A 23,177-nucleotide genomic window follows, 5' to 3' on the forward strand; every position below is an offset into this window, starting at 1 on the left:
CTGATTGGCTGAAGAGGGGAGCCAGGAATTTCAAACGGCTCCTCTTCAGCCAATCAGTGCTCCTCTTCAGCACTGATTGGCTGAAGAGGAGCCGTTTGAAATTCCCGGCTCCCCTCTTCAGCCAATCAGTGCTGCCTTGCATTGATTGGCTGAAGAGGAGCCGTTTGAAATTCCCGGTTCCCCTCTTCAGCTAATCAGTGCTGCCGTGCATTGATTTGCTGAAGAGGGGAGGCGGGAATTTCAAACGGCTCCTCTTCAGCCAATCAGTGCTGAAGAGGAGCACTGATTGGCTGAAGAGGAGCCGTTTGAAATTCCCGGCTCACCTCTTCAGCCAATCAGTGCACTGAAGAGCGGAGGTGGGGATGGCTGGAGACCTGCTGCGCGGAGCAGGTAACGTATGACCGTGGGCCGGCGGGGGCGATCGGGGAGGCGACGGCGGGGGGGTGGTGACCGGAGCGACGGCGGCGGGTGGCGATCAGAGCGGCGGGGGTAGCGATCGGATCGGCGAGTGGCCATCAGAGCGGTGGGGATGGCGATCGGAGCGGCGGGTGGAGATCAGAGCGGCGGCGGCGATGAGAACGGCGGGGGTGGCGATCGAGCCGGCGCAGGGGGCTGCGAACTGGGGGCCGGGCGGCCGGACTATCGCGCGACAACTGTTTACACGGAACGATCGGCGAATTTTTTGCGAACGAAGATTTGATGACATGTTGAAAGATCAAAACGGACGATTGCTCGTTCGTCGTTTGACCGTTTGCTGTGTTTACACGTACGATTATCGTTCGATTTCGATCGTTAGCGCGCAAATTCGCCCGATAATCGTTACGTGTAAACGCACCATTATGCTGCGTTTACACAGAACGATTATCGTTCGAATTTTCGCAACGATCGCATTTGAGCGATAATTGGCTTGTGTAAACACAGCGAACAATCAAGCAACGAGTGAGAAATCGTTTATTTTGATCTTTCAACATGTTCTCAAATAGTCATTCGCTAAAAATTTGCAGATCGCTTTGTGTAAACACTCTTTCAATCATTCCCCCTATATGTGAGATGGGCTTAAGTGATCTTAAAACAATCGCAATAACGAATTTTCCAAATGATATATCGTTCAGTCTAAACGCTGATAGTTCTAAAATACACATTGTTACTTCAAAATTGTTAATCGTTCGATTGGGCAAATTTCTGCTCCGTGTAAACGCAGCATAAGGCTGTAGAGGAAACTTCTCGCAATAGCTGCACAATGTTGTCAGGATTCCAAAAGCATCTGTGGAAACAGCCCTAGGGTAGCTTCACACTTACCGTATCGCTGCGTTTTTATCGCTGCGTTTTTGGTGCGATTTTTACATGCGAGTTTTGATTTTCACATGAAAATCATGTGAAAATCAAAACGCACATGTAAAAAACGCAGCAAAAACGCGATAAAACGCAGCGATACGGTACATGTGAAGGCACCCTTAAAGGGGTTATCCAGCGCTACAAAAACATGGCCACTTTTCCCCCTACTGTTGTCTCCAGTTCAGGTGCAGTTTGCAATTAAGCTCCATTTACTTCAATGGAACGGAGTTTCAAAACCCCACCCAAACTGGAGACAACAGTAGGGGGAAAGTGGCCATGTTTTCGTAACGCTGGATAACCCCTTTAGGGTGCAAACACACAGGACGTATATGCAGCGAGTTTCTCGCTGCGTAAACGCAGTGAAACTCGCTGCATATCCTGTCCCTGTGTAGTCAATGGCAGGCAAAATCGCAGCAGGGATGAAAATCAGCCCCGATCATCCCCTTGCCCGCCCGGCAGCCCTGATCGCCCCCCCGGAGCTGCGGGGGGGCGATCGGGCACGCAGGATGTGTTAAGGAGGCTGCGGGCGGCGGCTGGATGGAGCATATACTTTACCTGGTCCCCGCTCCGGCTTGCTGAAGACACCGGGAACCGCCGGAGCCGGGATCAGGCAAAGTATACGCTCCGGCGGCCGGGGGTTAAAAGGGCGGGCTGCAGACAAACTCGCAGCAGGGATGTTCATCCCTGCTGCGATTTTGCCTGTCATTGACTACACAGGGATATGCAGCGAATTTCACTGCGTTTACGCAGTCTTTTACACAGGCCAATTATCGGCCAGGGGGCTCACTAGAAACCCTCCTGCGTCCGATGATTGGCCCATGTAAAAGTTATGGCGATCAGCCAATAATCAGCTAATCATCAGTTTGGAACCTGCTTTAAAATTTATCATATCAGCCACACATCTTCCTGTGTACAGTCGATAAAAATAAAGGGAAATTGACAGCACAGATATGTATATATCTGTGCTGTCAATTTCCAGATCACAAGTAGTTTATACAAACCACGCTGCTTGTGAGCCGGCCTGATTCTCCCGCCACTGCTGTAACTTTAGGCCGCCGCCTGGAATAATTGACAGCTGGAGGAGGCAGGGCCTGAACATAGAGCCAGTATGAGGACCCGAAAGCCAGATACTGGATCACAAGATTACACCTGGGAACGCTAAGCATTTCAGAAGCTTTTACCCAGTCCTTGGCTGATCACTAACACTTTTACATGGGGCCAATTATCAGCCGAATGAGCGTTTCAGCGTTTCTAGGAACTTTCATTGTGGATAATCGGCCTGTGTAAAAGGCCCTTAAGGGTACAAACACACAAACCGTATATGGTGCAGATTTGATGCTGTGTTCAGTTATTTAGATCTAATCTGCTGCGTATTTGTTGCGTATTTGCTGCGTATTTGCTGCGTATCGCAGCAGTAAATACGCTGCGTATACAGTGTGTGTGTGTTTATACCTTAAGGCCCCGTTCCCACTGAGCAAAGCTAGCGGAATTCCGCGACGGAATTGTCCGCCGCGGAATGCCGTTAGCCTCCCGCTCATAATAGGAGTCTATGGGAGGCGCGCGCTGCTGCTCTGTACGCGCTGAAGAATGAACATGTTCATTCTTCAGCGCGGACAGGGCAGGAGCGCGCGCCTCCCATAGAGTCCCATTATGAGCGGGAGGCTAACGGCATTCCGCGGCAAACAATTCCGTCGCGGAATTCCGCTAGCTTTGCTCAGTGGGAACGGGGCCTAAGTGTACATATATCTTTCTCAACCCATCAAATATGACACAGAGCATGAAGAGATTGAACTACAGTACATGCTGTGTAATACAAATCTAGAACTAAAAAAAAAACAACACATGATTTTTGACAGGTTTCTAGGGGTCAGAGCCCCTCAGCTGTTGCAAAAAGATTTTTTAATTTTATGGAAGCACAAATAAAAATATACAAAGGTACCATGTGTCTCTTTGCATTAACAGCTATTTAACAGTGTTAGTTTGGAATGCGAACCGTAGCTGACCTATTCAGTTAATGGTGCGTTTACACAGAAAGATTTATCTGACAGATTTTTGAAGCCAAAGCCAGGAATGGATTTTAGAAGAGGAGAAATCTCAGTCTTTCCTTTATGACCTGTTCTCTTTTTATAGTCTGTTCCGGGCTTTGGCTTCAAAGATCTGTCAGATAAATCTCTCCGAGTAAACGCACCATGAGGCTACTCAATTAGTTTCCTTTAATCTAGTTTTCTGATATCAATAATTTATTTATTTTTTTATATATTTTTTTTAAATGCGTAAAGTGACACTGTCACCCCATTTTTGCATTATGACTGTTCTACACAGGTGTAAAGGGTAAATTTTGCAGTTTTCATACCTTATTTTATATCATATGTCATGGTGCTTGTTCCAGTAAAAAGTGACCTTTTATTATCTGCAGATTGGGATAAGTAGGTGGGGCCAGCCTAAAGGTCTAGGCCACACCCTCACTAGATTGGTCCACACCAATGGCTGCTGAGGGGCAAGGCCTATACGGCAATGACGTCATGAAGGGGTGAGGCTAAGTGATGGTGGGGGCAGGGCTAAGTGGTGCTTCGCTCGTGAAGCTACGCCCACTTATCCCAATCCGCAGATGATAAAAGATAATTTTTTTACTGGAACAAGTACCATGATGTAAGATATAAAATAAGGTAGGAAAACTGTAAAATTTACCATTTACACCTGTGAAGTGAAGTTGGTGTTGTCATTAGAACAGGCCATTAGTTGCATAGACAGTGTAACTGCCCTACCACCATCATTGTGGAAGGCCTCCAATTTTAAGACAGGTTTGGATCCAGAGGTATATTAAACATGGAGATTGAGAAAAAAATTAACAAATATTTATTGTTGTTTGCACTTTAAGTATAAATTCCATGCAGGAAACGTCACATCAAGATTAACGATCCTTAGGGTGGTCTTTCTTCATTCGTCTTCTATGATATCTGAAATTTAGACATTAAAATATCTTTATTTATACAATACAAACATAATCCTCTAAATTTCACTAAAATAAGATATTACATAGTAACAAAGGGGGCAATCTATTATTGCACATTACCTGTGGAATTGTGTATATTGTGTAAAACTTTTTCCTAATTAGCACTCCACGTCTGTCTGATAGTCTTGCAGTAGCTTTTGGTCCTCACAGCACATTTATCTATAGCTAACATTAAACTGGGTATGCACAACCTAGATATCTTGGCTGCACAGTGCAGACATATAAAGCAACCATAATTGAACTATAAATAAAAGTACCGTATTTTCCGGCGTATAAACGACTGGGTGTATAGGACGACCTCCAACTTTTCCAGTTAAAATAAAGTGTTTGGGATATTCTCGCTGTATTAGACTACCCCTCACCTAACATAACAATAAAAACCATCAGACAGCAGCGATATCTGAGAGCAGAGAAGGAGTTATGGTAATACCAGTAGGATACAGGAAGGGCAGGCCAGACGGGTGAAAGGGGTCTGTCTTTCTGGGCACAGCGCCACTCTACCATATCTCTTTTTTCTATACCCCAGATGCCTGCAGCTTGGTCTGCCCTCCATACGCTCACCGCATTCGGCGGGGATGCGGCCATTTTTTAGCTCCCCCCACCGTATGTGGCGACCGCGGATTCTCCAGTCCAGTTTTGAACTTTTTCAGCAGCCCCCCCCCCCATAAGACGACACCTGGCGTATAAGGCTGTTTTTGCAATCCGTTTTTAATTGGTTACTTTTAACGGACAGAAAGACGTAGTCATCACTACTTTAGTGTCTGTTAAAAAAAACGCATCTGTTTCAAACCCCCCCCCCCCCTTTTTTTTTATAATGGATGTCAATGGAAAAACGGATCCAAACAGATGAGACACAATTGCATCCGTTTTTTTTCCATAAAATGTATAGGTTAAATGAATTGCAAAAACGCAGTGTGAACCCAGCCTTAGACGACCCTTGACTTTTTAGAAGATTTTTCTGGGTTAAAAAGTAGTCTTATATGCAGGAAAATACAGTATCTCTCAAAATTTGAATTGTCACAACGTTACAATGATCACAAACAATTTATGATGCAAGTGTCCCTACCTAATAAAAACATCAGCTCACATTGGGACTTTAATCGTATACAGGGCCCGTATACAGGGCCCGCATCCTGTATTAATAGACCCACCTCAATGAGATACAATACTTGCAGAAAAAAATATATAAAATATATGTATAACTAAAGTGCAATATAGTAGGCAGGACTGAGTATCGTTATCACCCAATATAGAAGGGGTAGGAGAAGAAATGGTCCGTAACTGTAGAGACCCGCACAATCCGTTTCAATGGAAACTTCCTCAGGGGGATGTGCATGCGTGCGTGTGTGTATAATTTTTATTTATTTATTTGTACATACACACACACGCAATGTGTAACATTGAATATGTAATAAACATCTTAATATCAAACCTGTAGGGCCACAACAAGGGTAAAAGCAAGGGTAAAAGCAATATGTGCATAAGCCATATGTAGCCATCAATAACCTAATGGTGTGATTTTTAAAGCCAAAGCCAGGAATGGATTTGAGAAGAGGCTTTGGCTTCAAAAATCTGTCAGATAAGTCTGTGTGTCTAAATCCACTATTAGATGTTACTTATCTGAAGCCATGTGACATAAGGGTTAATCCTTGCTGAATGATTCATACAGGAAACATCATGGGTATTAACCCCTACATGGTTGATGCTTTTACTCAGACATAACAGGACACTGCAGCTGTTGGTATCTGTTTTTGGAATAAAAGAATCTGCTAAGCATATTTTCTGTATTGGTTGGATCGTTTTTTCTGCTGTTGCATATATAGAGCACTTGCACGTGACAGAGTTATATTTATTTAGGCAGTCAAGTACTGTATCATTGATGTGGGTGATGTCTATTCAAACAGGATGTGTGTCCTAGACAAGTGGTCAAATCAATACAGACCCACCAAGGAATATCCTCAAAAACTAATAAAATCACAGAGTGATTTCCCGAAAGAAATATAAAACATAACTTTTATATACATAACGCTAGCCACACCCCCTCCTCAAGTGTTACATCCTCCGCTTTACGCAATAGATCCATTGAATCACGCGTATAAGATGCCAGACCTGTCACAAAACTCCTCAACACCTTATCAATGTCTGAGTTCTGAGAGATGCTATTAATCCCCGACACAATAGGGAGAGCCTTTAATGGATGGGTGCCCTTGTGCAACTTTGGTAATGTGTAGAGCGTCGCGTTTACTGGGAATCTGGGGACTAGGAAATTCTTTTCGTCTATGTATGAAAGTAAGCAAAACTGTCAGGAGCAACATAACAGGAAAAGAGTAAGGGGGTGATCTAAACACAGCGTGACAGGTAATATCATCAGCTATTACTCTTCAATCCTTTCTTACATGTGTTATATCTCGGGCACTTGCACTTTTGGATTGTGGCGATATAGAGGTGGTAGTTAGCACTTTAGCCAGGGGCAGTACAATAGACATTGTAGTCTCTTAAACTTTTGTTCCTATTGCGGTTTGTGATCTGATGCCTGCCTTGCACATATACCCTCCTGTAAATACAATCATGTGGCTGTGATGTTGAATCCTGTGTGAGGAATTTCTTACTTTGTTCTGTGACATCTTTTATCTATTTTTTGTGATCATTTAATAAAATATTGTATTTGGACTATATAAGTGTTGCAGCCCTCTCTTTGTAAGAAATTCGTGACTATATAAGTTGCAGAACTGTTAATGCGCAGGCAGATAAACCGATAACCAGACACGTTAACACAGCCCATAATGGAAATACAGCCTGTCTAAAATTTCAGGGACTGGAGCTGGCCCTATACGTGGCGGCCATTGGACCAGACTGATTCTGCAACGAGAAACGGAGTGTATAATCCGTATGCAGACAGTCTCTCCCAAGGGTCTGAATGAACAGCTGACATATGCTTGTTTTTTGTAATCAGCCTATCATAAGGGAGTAATACATAGGCACGTATCTGAGATGTTATGACATTAGGTCAATTTTGTCCTTATGCCTGATGTATATGTGTGCCAATTGTTATTAGAACTTTGCGTAACATACAAGTCCTTATCTGCCTATACTCTGGCTTGTAAGCTCCCTCCTCTCCCCTCACCCCACCCCCTTTCTCCTTTCCTTTTCCGAATCTAATCTTTTCCCAATGGATATCTCCCATACACTATGGGCTTTTCAAGAGATGTTCGCAGTTTCCGAGACTTTGTATTAATTTTATTATTTGTAATGTTTGTACCAGTCATTTAACTCCCGTGATTGCTGTCACGCTGGTAACCTATGTACCGTTGCCTGGATACTACAGGAGCGAAGGCACTGAGCAGGTCCCCAAGAATAGACGTCAGTGGAACGCACGCTGCGTTCCATGATACCGAAAGTTGGGGTAGACACGCTGCGGGCGTGCAGCTCCTGTGTTATTTAGATCCCCGCCATGCGACGAACGGGCTTGAGCCATACGCTGTTGCCACATGCAACCCTGGCCACTGGGCCACGTGAGTCTAGAGTCTCTGACCACTGTCAGGACTCTCTTTCTGTGTTAATGTCTTAATTTGCTATGTACCCTATTATAGCTGTATCCACCTGATGTGGCTCCCCTGATGAGTATCCACGAAACACGTGTCGGGAGCTGAGGTAGGGTAAGCGTAGGGTGAAGACGACAAGGGTAGAACAGGGCAGGGGCCGTCCTTATTAGGACGATCACCCCGCTACTCCCTGAGCGAGCAGGGATAGAGTGGTGCACCACGTTAGGGACCGACAGGGTCTGCTCCCTCATGTGTGTGGACAAGAATAGATGTCCTGCAGTATCCCCTTGCTGAACATTTGTTTGGACAGTTAGTATACCTGTGTTACGCGCTCAATGTATGACCGAGTTGGTGCCAGAGTTATTTAACACAATCTGGATTATTGTATATACTCACTTGTCTGTGATATGGCTGTGGAAGCCTTAAAAGTTTTGGTGGGGGTGTTTGTTTTATTTTAAGGTTTTTATTAAAAGTTATATTTTATATTTTTTTCGGGAGATCATTTTGTGATCAGGATGTATGTCCTGAGACGTATACCATTACGGTCCCACTGTGTTTGAGTTTTTAGATGACAATTGTGTCAAAAATTATTTGTATGATTAATAATGTATATTATTATGATTGGTGTGCTGTTTCCATTTTTTTTTAATATACTTCTGTTAATGAAAAGCGATAGAGAAAGCTGGATCCAGTCCTGGGAAACTGGGAAAAGTTTCCCAGGACTGGATCTAGCTTTCCCCAGCACCTGGAATGCTACCTGGTGCTATCTGTGCTGGAACAAAGCCACTCCAGCCCAAATGGAAAAGCCTCATGTAAACTGTGTACTGCACTACTGATCAGCTAATCTATGTGGGTGCCTGGTGTTGGCACCTGGCTGATTAGTGACTGATGGGCTATCCTGTGGGCAGCCTTAGTATGAGTACAGAAATAACCAATATTTCATGAGTGAAACACAATAGGGTATTTACCACTATATATTTTGCACTATACAAATATCTACAGTTATCTACAGTCATGCGTAGTAAGGTAACATTGTTTTTCACTTACTGTCCAACAGGATACCATCGGTGCTTGGTGGTGTAGAACATATTGCTCAGCTCTTCCATGGTTGGTGACTTTTTCCCTTCTGTTTGGTACAGTCTGGCTTTTAGAACCTGCTCATGTGATTCTTCCTGGTTATGTAATGGATCAAGTCTAGGAATAGGCTGGACAGAAAAATTACCACATAGCTGATGAGATTTTAGTTTCCAAAAATGCTGTTTCTGCACTCTCTATCCCAAAAATACCTTTTACCATTAACACAGATGCAAATTTGTTACAGTTAACTAATTTGTGATGCCTTGTATCAGCAAATCAAGACAGAGATGGGTGGCTCTACAGTGGATTATTTTCTGCTTGAAAATTCTGTTGTGTGAACAGAGCGGAAATCCCATTGAACACAGTCAGACATTGCTCTGTTCATATTTTACAGGATGAATTTTGAGAGGATTCTGCTTCTTCAGTATGCACATCCCTAACACAGAAAATACTAACTGAGAAATGCAACTCACTATTTATTCTGCGTGTTCCAATGTTTCCGAAAAACGTATGTGGCTGCAGTGCGCCACCTGACCACAGGCCTCAGACATGACAGAGAACTGGTGAATTTTGGGGCCTTTTTTTAACCATTATATTAAGTCACAGAGACCTTGAAGTGAAAAGATATTTTTACAATACAAGTTGATGTTTTCATCGGTATCTTTCTGGGGGACACCCTGATCATTTTTTATTTTATTTTTTATGAGGTGGTATGAATAAAAAACACAATTTAGCATCTGTTTTAAAAAAATTTTTTTTAACGCCGTTACATATGCCATGCTATATTTGTCAGGTTGGTATGATTACAGTGATATCCATTTTATATAGGGTTTGTTATGGTTAATGACATTTATAAAATATAGTACACTCTCTGGCCGGGATCCCTAGCGGCCCTGCAAAAAACTAACATGTCAGTTTTCTGTCAGTGCACACAATGGAGCGTGCAGCGGGGAATTCGGATGGGGGCGCACGCTGATGCGCCCGCATCCAAATTCAGCGGCAGTGAACATCATCCGGCAGTACTGTCTGCGCGGCCTGATCTTGTACTGTTACAGGGAACTTAAATAATCAGTTCCGTCACTAAGACTCCCTGAGCACACCACTGGGCAGGTTTTATTTTTTTACGAGCCATCAATTAATATAAAAGTTATACAAGTTGCATATCGTTTTAATCGTACCAACTTGAGGAACATATATAACATGTATAGGACACACGGCGTAAAAACGAAGCCCCCCCCAAAGAAAAAGAATTGCGTTTTATTTTCAATTTCATCAGGCATATAATTTGTTTTCTAGTTTCGCAGCATATTGTGTGCAAAAATTCAGCCTGTCATTGCAAAGTACAATTAGTGACACAAAAAAAGGGCTCATGTGGGCCATAGGTGTAAAAACGCAAGTGCTATGGCCTTATATACACAAGGAAGAAAAACTAAAATGTAAAAACGAAAATTAGCCCGGTCCTTAAGGGGTTAAACTGCAATTATGTAATTCACTGTAAAATAGTGCTATTTTTGGCCACAATTTTTCAAAATCCAATTTTGCTGAATTAGTGTTATGTTACTGCGACTGCGAGATTTTGCCAAAAACTTTGAGAATTTGTGACATAAATGGTGTTATTTTAGGCTGGGTTCACACTACGTATATTTCAGTCAGTATTGTGGTCCTCATATTGCAACCAAAACCAGGAGTGGGTTGAAAACACAGAAAGGCTCTGTCCACATAATGTTGTAATTGAGTGGATGGCCGTCATTTAATGGCAAATATTTGCTGGTATTGAAATAATGGCCGTTATGTACTGTTATATGGCAGCAATCCACTCAATTTCACCATTGTGTGGACAGATCCTTTCTGTGTTTTTAATCCACTCCTGGTTTTGGTTGCAATATGAGGACCACAATACTGAGTGAAATATACGTAGTGTGAACCCAGCCTTAAAATGAATTTCACTACTGCAGTAAAACACCACATCAAGATAGACATGACATCAAGGTGGAAACTACGAAAAACGTAATACAACAAAAATTCCATTTTCAGTGGTCTATGAAAGCTGCGCACCTAATCTATAGTCTGCTGCTGATTGACAGCACAGAGCTGCAAGTGTTTCACCCCCACTTCCTGTATTTTGTCCCAAGTCCTGCAATTGTCATAAACTAATATGTATTGACAACAGGCAGAGGAGCAGAAACAGTGACACCTAGTGGCCAACTTTCAATTACACACTTCATTTATTTATTTTCATTTTTTAAAAGTGAATTACAAATATGTTTGATATTGAGGCCTCTGCCAACATATGCAGTTGTTTTTAATGACCTTGCCACTTTACTAAATGGCAAAAAAAAAACTGTATGACACCAGTCAGATTTTATTTCATATTTTGTATGCATTGTGCATTTTACAATACCGGTGAGAATGCATTATCTAATCCAGATATACCATGTCATTTTATGCTAAATACATTGGAAAATACTGTATAAGTTGCATGCAAGTGTTGTAGATTTAGCCTTCGCTTTATTGATGGTCTAACAGTCCACATAATTACATAATTACCTTGGTGTGTTCATATGGAATATCAACTGTTGGATGGAAGCAGACAATGGTTTTTCCATCTGATGTCTGGGCCAGCCTTATTTTGCTAAACATGGATTGCAGAGGTGGGAGATGTAGGGAAAAAAACAGGGGAAAACAGGAAGAAATTAAGATATTTATCATTAGGAACCGGTTAGGCTTCAGGATTAATTTGAAGGCTATGTCACAAGGATGGGTAACTGTCTAAAATGCCTACTACATACATTACTCTTGTCCTGAACAGTCACAGTGGTACTATTGAGTGTTTTCAATCAGCTGGTCAGGTAAGCTGAGGCCACCCCGAAGCCCCACGCTGACAGCTTATGGCACCATCGGACTGTAGTAAACATTATCAGCGCTCAAAAATTAGCAACATTTGGCGTCTGGTCAGCCTTCCAAGTGAAAAATCTGTGCAGCAATTTGAAATCTTACATGTATGGCTAGTCTTATAGGCAAGCTTTATTTATTATGTGCACCGCTGCCAGTTTAGATCATCAGATGAGAAAACAGCCTGAGGGTGGTATTACACGGGCCGATAGGGGCCCGATAATACCTGTAAACGAGCAGCGATTTGCTAGATTGTCACTCGTTTACTGGACCTATTACACAGCCCGATAATCGTTAAACAAGGGCTGCAGGGACATCATTACCGATGTCCTTGCAGCCCTTGCTTAACTATATACATTACCTATCCACGTTCCAGGGCTGCTGCTGCGGTCTTCTCCACGGGTCCCGCACGCTGGATAAGTAATGTATATCGTCAGTTGCCGGCCACGCACCGCTATTACACGTGGCTGTGCGCGGTCGGCGCCCGACGAAAATAGGTCCAAACCTATATCAACGATCAGCCGATGATCGTTGTCATCGGCTGCTCGTTGTATTTATTACATGGAGCGATAATCGGCCGAATCGGGACGATTATCATTCCATCTAATAGTACCCTTAGGCTGCATTCACACACAATGAATTACGGACCGTGAGGCTGCAGCACCGAATCAGAATCTTACAGCATCATGCATTGTTCTGATGCCAGGAGCGTCAAAATCTTTCTACTACTGTACAGACACAGCTATGCGGCTGTGTCAGTACAGTAGCGGGAAGATGCTGTTTCACAGAGTGTGTGACTGCACCCTTATACTGTGGCCAATAACTGAAAGCTCACATTTTGTCACAATAAACGGCAATCAATAGATTCAAATTACATACCAATTGTAATCATCAGGTAGTGCTGAATAGGAAGATTCTCCACACGGTGGGCAAAGGTCTGTGAAAGAGAAATTCATTAGGTCAGATTAAATCCTATGAATACACCATCATAAAACATATTATATTGCTGGATATATCTGCTGACCGATGATCACCGCTCTCTGTGCAGAGGCTGCTGCACACAGTGATCATGAAATATACCCCAAGACAGGCTTGGACTGGCCCACAGGGGAGCAGGGGAATCCCCCGGTGGGCCCTACCCTTTGGTGGTTCCCTAAACAGGAGGCAGCTCCAGGATAGAGATGATCAAACAGCACAAATTTTCAGGTTCATTCGAACTCGAACCATCAGTATTTGACTCCCGCTGCCTTCCCATTCCGTGGGGAAGGTGGAGACAGCCTGAGTACCGACTGGAAAACAGGAATATAGCCTTTTACCTAGGCTGTATCCCTGTTTTCCAGGCAGTACTCGAGCTGTCTCCACCTTCCCCATGGAACAGGAAGGAAGCGGGAGTCAAATGGCGATGGTTCGAGTTTGAATGAATCTGAAAATTAGCGCTGTTCGATCATCTCTACTGCAGGATGACATATAATCTCCCAACACTGCTGCACTTGCCTTTCATCTGTTGGCACTATACAAATATATTATTATGTTATTATTACTTACTGCCTCTATCTAGTAACCTGGGGTTTCATCATATTATATAGAGGCAGGGAGTGACTAGGGTGACAAGCAGCAGCATGTAGTGTGCAGATTTAGGGCAGCTCCTCTCCTCTCCCCTGGGACCCTCCGCCGCCACCTACTCTCAGGCTGCCTATATCTGCTCTATGTGCTGCAGCTGGCTGGTGTCGGGACAAAGGAGGAGAGGAGGGAGAGGGGCTGCAGCCTGCACAGTGTGGCCTTGAAGCTGAAAATCTGACAGCATGTGAGCTGTACCTGGTGCTTTCCTCTACCACAGGGAAAAATGGGTGTGTGGACATGTATGTATGTTGTGGGAGTCTGCGGGTATGGTGCGTGTGTGTGTGTATTATCTATGTGTATATGTAATATGCCAGACAGATTCCCTTTAAAGGAGAAGTCTTGTGAAACAAACAAATGACGGGCAGGCAAAGGGATGCGGAAAAAAAAAATACTCGCCAGTCCCTGTGCCCCTGCAGCCGCTAGAAGTCATTTTCAGTCATTTTTATGTTTTGTGTATGTCACAGCTCCAGCTCCTTTAGCTGGAATGTCACATACTTGGCTGATGCACTGCCTGCTCAGCCAGTCAATGACTGCAGCGGTGTCCATCCCCAGTCAGTGATTGGCTGAGCGGGCGATCCATCAGCTTAGGCGACGTTGCAGCTGGAGGAGCTGCAGGAGGCCGGTGGCTATTGGATATAATTAAGAAAGAACTACCCTATAGACAAAAGTGGATCTTTTTCTGTGATAAGGCTGTGTTCACACAATGCGTATATCTGTTGGGTTTTTAACATGCATTTTGATTGGTGAACTTATTGAGAGACTTGGGAGTTTTCTAGCCTAATGGCATCATAAATATCCAGGTATGGATAGCCTCCTTGTCTATTAATTTCAACAGCTTTGGAAGCCCTTTCAATATAAAATTAAATCAGATTGTCAGCAGTCTCCTTCATGTTAACAAATCTGCCGTATATATCCGTATACCAGTGGATTCTAAACTGAGTGACCGGAAATGCTGGGAATTGTAGTGTATAGAAATGTCTGTAAACCACAAGTGTCCCTCCAAAAAGTTAAGTGAATAAAAAAAAAAAGAAATTGAGGTACTCTAGGTCAGCGCTGTCCACACAGAGAAGTGGCCAAAAGCTTAAATAAATGAATTAAATATAATAAAAAAAGTTCCTTTAGTATAGCACAAATATTTATTTTATTCACTTATTGTTTCCACAGGCCCCATTATTTTGGGAGCATCCTATGTTTTTGGTACAGTCAGCTCAGCAGTGCCTAGAGGTAGTAGGCCCCTATACAGTGGACTGTCACCAAACAAGACCCTGGATTCGGATTTGTACCCTGTTGAGGGGTGATATGCACAAAGCCCAAGTGGCATCCAGGTGAGCACCTTCTCACATAATCCTTATCCTTGGTGTATTGAGGTATCACATGAGGCGCCAGCGCCTGCTTTTTTTCTTCTTCTTTTTTTTTTTCCCCATCCAAAAAGTTTGAAGGTATGGAGGAAGGGCTGACTGCAAAGCATTATGGGGAAGCTTGATGTCATGCGTTTTCAGTCATCATCATCATCAGCTTCACAGCAATTGAGCAGCTTTATTACTGATTCACCTATAGCAACCAATCACAGCTCACCTTTCATATCTTAACAAGCTCTTAAAAAATTAAAGCTGAGCCTTGATTGGTTGCTATGGGCAAGTGTGTCACAAGTGTGTTTAGTGACCTCTGCAGTAAAGTACATCACCAGTCATTAATGGGTTAATGCTTCAGATGTTTACCCGCAGTAACCATGGCAACCGTGCACTGTGATGACAAGCGCTTATGTCATAAAGAAGGTACCATAAAGCAATGCACCGCCCCCTGATCAGTGCCATCTTGGATGCGCCAGAGGACCTTGAGCTTGACTACTTTACTGCCCCCTACCCTTGATGTAATTTGGAGGTTCTAGCAGGAGAACAGGGGTGGTCTGCTTTAGACTACCCCTTCATCGAGTCTCCACCTTCTAGAGAAGTCGACCTGGAACTGTGAGGGAGAAGAGATACATCTGCCTAGCCATCAAGAAGGTGACAGATACTGCTGCCAGATTTTGCTCACATGCTGTTTATTATATTTATAGTATGGTATTACCCTCTAAGCCCAGGGGAGGGGCAACTCTCCAGCCAAGGCTCCCTCGAGGTTTCCTCCACAGGAGGTTTTTCCTTGCCTGAGTGCTGGAGGGTGACTCTTCGTGAGTCGGGGGTCTGCCATTTTCAGTGTCATGTAACTTTAAATAAAATTGGGACCCTTTGACACCTGATTATAATGTGTTGTGTCTTTATTTTACGTTATTTGGTGTAACTTGTATCACAAGGTTTATACCTACATCTGCAAGGTTTGTCAAAAGTTTTTCTCAAGTGACAGGGTCACACCAATCATAGCAACATGGACACCACCATGAATATACATCATATATACCTGCTCCGCACTCCGGTTTGCTTCGTTGTTTCCCGGCATCTGCTCTACTTGCTCAGCTAATCAGTGCGCTTCCCCGCCGCAGCCACTGGGTACAGATGCTGGAAACCCCTGAAGCAAACCAAAGCGTGGAGCAGGTAATGTATGCCCCGGCATATGTCAATCCCGCTGTGAGTATGTATTCTCATAGAAAACAACTGGCACTGTATCCGCAGCGGATTTCTCAGCAAATTCGCAGCGTGAAATCCGCTGCGGCTCCGTTACGTGTGAAGCTACCCTAAAGAAGCGAGGGCACGGGGACAGGTAAGTATACTTTCCTTATTATGTTATGACACACCCCTGCCTGCCTGAGGTTTGTTAGTTTCATGACACTTCTATTTTCAAGAAAATTGAGTTGCAAGTTACTAGCAGTGAGTTAGCAACACTGGTCACACACACAGCTCTGTGCAAAGTCTCTATAGTAATGTGAAAGGTTTGACGCTGGTTATATCTGGTGTATGTAAGGTGGGCCCAGAATTAAATTCCCTGGTGGGCACAAGGTACCCCAGTCTGACAATGCCCCAAGATATACACTAAACTGTGAACTGTATATTTCACACAGCTGAGAGGTCAGTACACTGTGCCTCTGAATTATATGTGTAGCCTCCAGCCTATACGGCAGTATAGGAGCACAGCTGAGGGGTCGGTACACTGTGCCCCTGTAGCCTCCATGCTGCAGTATAGGAGCACAGCTGAGGGGTCGGTACACTGTGCCCCTGTAGCCTCCATGCTGCAGTATAGGAGCACAGCTGAGGGGTCGGTACATTGTGCCCCTGTAGCCTCCATGCTGCAGTATAGGAGCACAGCTGAGGGGTCGGTACACTGTAGCCTCCATGCTGCAGTATAGGAGCACAGCTGAGGGGTCGGTACACTGTGCCCCTGTAGCCTCCATGCTGCAGTATAGGAGCACAGCTGAGGGGTCGGTACGCTGTGCCTTTGTAGCCTCCATGCTGCAGTATAGGAGCACAGCTGAGGGGTCGGTACACTGTGCCCCTGTAGCCTCCATGCTGCAGTATAGGAGCACAGCTGAGGGGTCGGTACACTGTAGCCTCCATGCTGCAGTATAGGAGCACAGCTGAGGGGTCGGTACACTGTGCCCCTGTAGCCTCCATGCTGCAGTATAGGAGCACAGCTGAGGGGTCGGTACACTGTAGCCTCCATGCTGCAGTATAGCAGCACAGCTGAGGGGTCGGTACACTGTAGCCTCCATGCTGCAGTATAGGAGCACAGCTAAGGGGTCGGTACACTGTAGCCTCCATGCTGCAGTATAGGAGCACAGCTGAGGGGTCGGTACACTGTGCCCCTGTAGCCTCCACGCTGCAGTATAGGAGCACAGCTGAGGGGTCGGTACACTGTGCCCCTGTAGCCTCCACGCTGCAGTATAGGAGCACAGCTGAGGGGTCGGTACACTGTGCCCCTGTAGCCTCCACGCTGCAGTATAGGAGCACAGCTGAGGGGTCGGTACACTGTGCCCCTGTAGCCTCCATGCTGCAGTATAGGAGCACAGCTGAGGGGTCGGTACACTGTGCCCCTGTAGCCTCCATGCTGCAGTATAGGAGCACAGCTGAGGGGTCGGTACATTGTGCCCCTGTAGCCTCCATGCTGCAGTATAGGAGCACAGCTGAGGGGTCGGTACACTGTAGCCTCCATGCTGCAGTATAGGAGCACAGCTGAGGGGTCGGTACACTGTGCCCCTGTAGCCTCCATGCTGCAGTATAGGAGCACAGCTGAGGGGTCGGTACGCTGTGCCTTTGTAGCCTCCATGCTGCAGTATAGGAGCACAGCTGAGGGGTCGGTACACTGTAGCCTCCATGCTGCAGTATAGCAGCACAGCTGAGGGGTCGGTACACTGTAGCCTCCATGCTGCAGTATAGGAGCACAGCTAAGGGGTCGGTACACTGTAGCCTCCATGCTGCAGTATAGGAGCACAGCTGAGGGGTCGGTACACTGTGCCCCTGTAGCCTCCACGCTGCAGTATAGGAGCACAGCTGAGGGGACGGTACACTGTGCCCCTGTAGCCTCCACGCTGCAGTATAGGAGCACAGCTGAGGGGTCGGTACACTGTGCCCCTGTAGCCTCCACGCTGCAGTATAGGAGCACAGCTGAGGGGTCGGTACACTGTGCCCCTGTAGCCTCCATGCTGCAGTATAGGAGCACAGCTGAGGGGTCGGTACACTGTGCCCCTGTAGCCTCCATGCTGCAGTATAGGAGCACAGCTGAGGGGTCGGTACGCTGTGCCCCTGTAGCCTCCATGCTGCAGTATAGGAGCACAGCTGAGGGATCGGTACACTGTAGCCTCCATATTGCAGTATAGGAGCACAGCTGAGGGGTCGGTACACTGTAGCCTCCATGCTGCAGTATAGGAGCACAGCTGAGGGGTCGGTACACTGTGCCCCTGTAGCCTCCATGCTGCAGTATAGGAGCACAGCTGAGGGGTCGGTACACTGTGCCCCTGTAGCCTCCATGCTGCAGTATAGGAGCACAGCTGAGGGGTCGGTACACTGTGCCCCTGTAGCCTCCACGCTGCAGTATAGGAGCACAGCTGAGGGGTCGGTACACTGTGCCCCTGTAGCCTCCACGCTGCAGTATAGGAGCACAGCTGAGGGGTCGGTACACTGTGCCCCTGTAGCCTCCACGCTGCAGTATAGGAGCACAGCTGAGGGGTCGGTACACTGTGCCCCTGTAGCCTCCACGCTGCAGTATAGGAGCACAGCTGAGGGGTCGGTACACTGTGCCCCTGTAGCCTCCACGCTGCAGTATAGGAGCACAGCTGAGGGGTCGGTACGCTGTGCCCCTGTAGCCTCCATGCTGCAGTATAGGAGCACAGCTGAGGGATCGGTACACTGTAGCCTCCATATTGCAGTATAGGAGCACAGCTGAGGGGTCGGTACACTGTAGCCTCCATGCTGCAGTATAGGAGCACAGCTGAGGGGTCGGTACACTGTGCCCCTGTAGCCTCCATGCTGCAGTATAGGAGCACAGCTGAGGGGTCGGTACACGGTGCCCCTGTAGCCTCCACGCTGCAGTATAGGAGCACAGCTGAGGGGTCGGTACACTGTGCCCCTGTAGCCTCCACGCTGCAGTATAGGAGCACAGCTGAGGGGTCGGTACACTGTGCCCCTGTAGCCTCCACGCTGCAGTATAGGAGCACAGCTGAGGGGTCGGTACACTGTGCCCCTGTAGCCTCCATGCTGCAGTATAGGAGCACAGCTGAGGGGTCGGTACGCTGTGCCCCTGTAGCCTCCATGCTGCAGTATAGGAGCACAGCTGAGGGGTCGGTACGCTGTGCCCCTGTAGCCTCCATGCTGCAGTATAGGAGCACAGCTGAGGGGTCGGTACGCTGTGCCCCTGTAGCCTCCATGCTGCAGTATAGGAGCACAGCTGAGGGATCGGTACACTGTAGCCTCCATATTGCAGTATAGGAGCACAGCTGAGGGGTCGGTACACTGTAGCCTCCATGCTGCAGTATAGGAGCACAGCTGAGGGGTCGGTACACAGTGCCCCTGTAGCCTCCATGCTGCAGTATAGGAGCACAGCTGAGGGGTCGGTACACTGTGCCCCTGTAGCCTCCACGCTGCAGTATAGGAGCACAGCTGAGGGGTCGGTACACTGTGCCCCTGTAGCCTCCACGCTGCAGTATAGGAGCACAGCTGAGGGGTCGGTACACTGTGCCCCTGTAGCCTCCACGCTGCAGTATAGGAGCACAGCTGAGGGGTCGGTACACTGTGCCCCTGTAGCCTCCATGCTGCAGTATAGGAGCACAGCTGAGGGGTCGGTACACTGTGCCCCTGTAGCCTCCAAGCTGCAGTATAGGAGCACAGCTGAGGGGTCGGTACGCTGTGCCCCTGTAGCCTCCATGCTGCAGTATAGGAGCACAGCTGAGGGATCGGTACACTGTAGCCTCCATATTGCAGTATAGGAGCACAGCTGAGGGGTCGGTACACTGTAGCCTCCATGCTGCAGTATAGGAGCACAGCTGAGGGGTCGGTACACTGTGCCCCTGTAGCCTCCATGCTGCAGTATAGGAGCACAGCTGAGGGGTCGGTACACTGTGCCCCTGTAGCCTCCATGCTGCAGTATAGGAGCACAGCTGAGGGGTCGGTACACTGTGCCCCTGTAGCCTCCACGCTGCAGTATAGGAGCACAGCTGAGGGGTCGGTACACTGTGCCCCTGTAGCCTCCACGCTGCAGTATAGGAGCACAGCTGAGGGGTCGGTACACTGTGCCCCTGTAGCCTCCACGCTGCAGTATAGGAGCACAGCTGAGGGGTCGGTACACTGTGCCCCTGTAGCCTCCACGCTGCAGTATAGGAGCACAGCTGAGGGGTCGGTACACTGTGCCCCTGTAGCCTCCACGCTGCAGTATAGGAGCACAGCTGAGGGGTCGGTACGCTGTGCCCCTGTAGCCTCCATGCTGCAGTATAGGAGCACAGCTGAGGGATCGGTACACTGTAGCCTCCATATTGCAGTATAGGAGCACAGCTGAGGGGTCGGTACACTGTAGCCTCCATGCTGCAGTATAGGAGCACAGCTGAGGGGTCGGTACACTGTGCCCCTGTAGCCTCCATGCTGCAGTATAGGAGCACAGCTGAGGGGTCGGTACACTGTGCCCCTGTAGCCTCCACGCTGCAGTATAGGAGCACAGCTGAGGGGTCGGTACACTGTGCCCCTGTAGCCTCCACGCTGCAGTATAGGAGCACAGCTGAGGGGTCGGTACACTGTGCCCCTGTAGCCTCCACGCTGCAGTATAGGAGCACAGCTGAGGGGTCGGTACACTGTGCCCCTGTAGCCTCCATGCTGCAGTATAGGAGCACAGCTGAGGGGTCGGTACGCTGTGCCCCTGTAGCCTCCATGCTGCAGTATAGGAGCACAGCTGAGGGGTCGGTACGCTGTGCCCCTGTAGCCTCCATGCTGCAGTATAGGAGCACAGCTGAGGGGTCGGTACGCTGTGCCCCTGTAGCCTCCATGCTGCAGTATAGGAGCACAGCTGAGGGATCGGTACACTGTAGCCTCCATATTGCAGTATAGGAGCACAGCTGAGGGGTCGGTACACTGTAGCCTCCATGCTGCAGTATAGGAGCACAGCTGAGGGTCGGTACACAGTGCCCCTGTAGCCTCCATGCTGCAGTATAGGAGCACAGCTGAGGGGTCGGTACACTGTGCCCCTGTAGCCTCCACGCTGCAGTATAGGAGCACAGCTGAGGGGTCGGTACACTGTGCCCCTGTAGCCTCCACGCTGCAGTATAGGAGCACAGCTGAGGGGTCGGTACACTGTGCCCCTGTAGCCTCCACGCTGCAGTATAGGAGCACAGCTGAGGGGTCGGTACACTGTGCCCCTGTAGCCTCCATGCTGCAGTATAGGAGCACAGCTGAGGGGTCGGTACACTGTGCCCCTGTAGCCTCCATGCTGCAGTATAGGAGCACAGCTGAGGGGTCGGTACGCTGTGCCCCTGTAGCCTCCATGCTGCAGTATAGGAGCACAGCTGAGGGATCGGTACACTGTAGCCTCCATATTGCAGTATAGGAGCACAGCTGAGGGGTCGGTACACTGTAGCCTCCATGCTGCAGTATAGGAGCACAGCTGAGGGGTCGGTACACTGTGCCCCTGTAGCCTCCATGCTGCAGTATAGGAGCACAGCTGAGGGGTCGGTACACTGTGCCCCTGTAGCCTCCATGCTGCAGTATAGGAGCACAGCTGAGGGGTCGGTACACTGTGCCCCTGTAGCCTCCATGCTGCAGTATAGGAGCACAGCTGAGGGATCGGTACACTGTAGCCTCCATGCTGCAGTATAGGAGCACAGCTGAGGGGTCGGTACACTGTGCCCCTGTAGCCTCCATGCTGCAGTATAGGAGCACAGCTGAGGGGTCGGTACACTGTGCCCCTGTAGCCTCCATGCTGCAGTATAGGAGCACAGCTCTAGGACTGAGGTCACACAGAAAGGTCACCGGCACAATACGGCGCCTCCTGCCTTCTTACCTCCCACTTGCCCTGTGCTGCTCTTGCGAGTAATGGCGCCCTGGATGGAGCAGCGCAGAGCCCGGCAGCTAACAAGAGCAACGCGGCACCGACTCAGCAGCGAGGCCGCCATGGTGTCTGGGGGCGGGACAGCCGGAAGACGTGTGAGGACAGCCGGCACATCCGGGTGATGGAGCTATTACAGGGTTATACAGCCGGGGGTCTCTCCTCCTGTCACATATCCGCAGACCAGGGGAGTGTGCCGCCCTACACCGTCTTCTGGAAAGCACGGACAGTGTGTATTAGTTCTCATAGTAATGTACAGAGGCTGCGATTGTTGGTTTCTTTTTAAGCAATTTCTTTTCACAGGATTTGTATTTTTTAATTTTTAGCCATTTTTCTTACAGAAAATGTATAATAATCAGAAGTTATCCGTAGGTGAGGTGCCCTGAGGAAAATGGGGCTGTCAGCACTTTTTTGGCCTCTGAGGTGCTGACATTGTGAGGAAGGTGTGTGAGTGTGTGAGTATGTGTGTGTGTGTGTGTGTGTGTGTGTGTGTGTGTGTGTGTGTGTGTTAGCTTTATTTTTGTGGTAGCTGTTGTACTTTTTCCACAATCTGTTCTGTAACTTGCGGCACAAGGGCCAAAGAGGAGTCATGGTGCCGTACTTCGTCCCGCCTCCCAACTACCTCCTCCCAGCTTCACCTGAATATTCATTGGGGGCTGGCTGCAGCCTTCCTGGCGACGTCATCTGATGGCAAAGGCCCTTTGTGCGCTTGTCAGTTCGCGCATGCGCCCTCGCTCTGTGCGGTGTGCGCGCTCCTGACGAACAAATCGCGCATGCACCGTAGAGCATCAGAGCGGCACAGGCGCACTGTGCGCATCAACTGAGGGCATAGGCTCCGACTCTCAGCGCTTTGATGCTCTACGGCACATGCGCCAGATGACGTCGCCAGGAAGGCTGCAGCCAGCCCCCAATGAATATTCAGGTGAAGCTGGGAGGAGGAGGTAGTTGGGAGGCGGGACGAAGTGCGGCACCATGACTCCTCTTTGGCACTTGTGCCGTAAGTTACAGAACAGATTGTGGAGAAAGTACAACAGCTACCAGAAAAATAAAGGTAACACACGCACCTTTCTCACAATGTCAGCACATCAGAAGCCAAAAAAGTGCTTACAGACTCCCTTTAAAAATGTCCAAAAGTACCCAGTGGTTGGCAGAAAAATGGCCATCAAAGTAAAAACACAAATTTTTGATTTTTAAACAAAAAAAAAAAAGGACTTTGGGCAATGTATCTCTAAGGAGTGAAGACATCA

At 47.6% G+C, this 23,177-nt stretch overlaps 1 protein-coding gene across 2 annotated transcripts; it reads right to left on the reverse strand.

Moving 5' to 3' along the window:
* Positions 1–4,168: 4,168 nt before the first annotated feature.
* MRPL42 (mitochondrial ribosomal protein L42) lies at positions 4,169–22,653 on the reverse strand. 2 transcript variants are annotated; one of them, XM_069955771.1, is made up of 5 exons: positions 22,569–22,653; positions 12,739–12,796; positions 11,515–11,599; positions 8,938–9,095; positions 4,169–4,292 (listed from the first exon to the last, which is right to left on the reverse strand). In XM_069955771.1, exons 1-5 carry the CDS (start codon positions 22,612–22,614, stop codon positions 4,247–4,249), a joined length of 393 nt encoding a protein of 130 aa, XP_069811872.1. In that variant the 5' UTR covers positions 22,615–22,653; the 3' UTR covers positions 4,169–4,246. The 2 variants fall into 2 exon arrangements, with proteins under 2 accessions (XP_069811872.1, XP_069811867.1); XM_069955766.1 differs by lacking the exon at positions 22,569–22,653 and adding an exon at positions 21,886–22,037.
* Positions 22,654–23,177: the final 524 nt, after the last annotated feature.

The sequence above is a fragment of the Dendropsophus ebraccatus genome, chromosome 1 (genome assembly GCF_027789765.1).
Source record: "Dendropsophus ebraccatus isolate aDenEbr1 chromosome 1, aDenEbr1.pat, whole genome shotgun sequence".
NCBI classification, from domain to species: Eukaryota; Metazoa; Chordata; class Amphibia; order Anura; family Hylidae; genus Dendropsophus; species Dendropsophus ebraccatus.